Genomic DNA, 312 nt, shown 5'->3' with positions numbered 1-312 from the left:
TACCTACCTACCTATAAGTGAAAATGTAGAAAGTTAAAGGTCTTACCATCTCTCTGTTCCAGTGTGCCGTCAGTTACAGAACGGGGTGCAGGCCCTGTTTGGCCCGTCCGACGCCCTCCTAGGCCCCCACGTGCAGAGTATCTGTGAGGCCCTCGATGTACCCCATATGGAATCGCGCCTGGACTTAGAACTGAACAGTAAGGAGTTCTCAGTAAACCTGTATCCGTCCCAGAAGTTACTCAACGCTGCCTTCAAAGATGTGATCCGCTTTCTCAACTGGACCAAAGTGGCCATCGTGTATGAAGAGGATAA

The 312-nt window shown here is 50.3% G+C and overlaps 1 protein-coding gene across 1 annotated transcript; it reads left to right on the top strand.

Annotated features, from left to right (window-relative positions):
• Positions 1 to 62: 62 nt before the first annotated feature.
• LOC113473795 (glutamate receptor ionotropic, kainate 1-like) lies at positions 63 to 308 on the top strand (the record flags this gene model as incomplete). The annotated part of the gene is made up of 1 exon (XM_026833235.1): positions 63 to 308. A coding segment is annotated over one exon (246 nt), but the record flags the coding sequence as incomplete, so codon positions are not given.
• Between the last annotated feature and the right edge of the window lie 4 nt (positions 309 to 312).

The sequence above is a fragment of the Diaphorina citri genome, unplaced genomic scaffold, assembly GCF_000475195.1.
Source record: "Diaphorina citri unplaced genomic scaffold, Diaci psyllid genome assembly version 1.1 scaffold97718, whole genome shotgun sequence".
In the NCBI taxonomy this organism is placed as follows: Eukaryota; Metazoa; Arthropoda; class Insecta; order Hemiptera; family Psyllidae; genus Diaphorina; species Diaphorina citri.
Note: the sequence above shows the minus strand (reverse complement) of the source record. Positions and strands in the feature narration are given on the sequence as shown.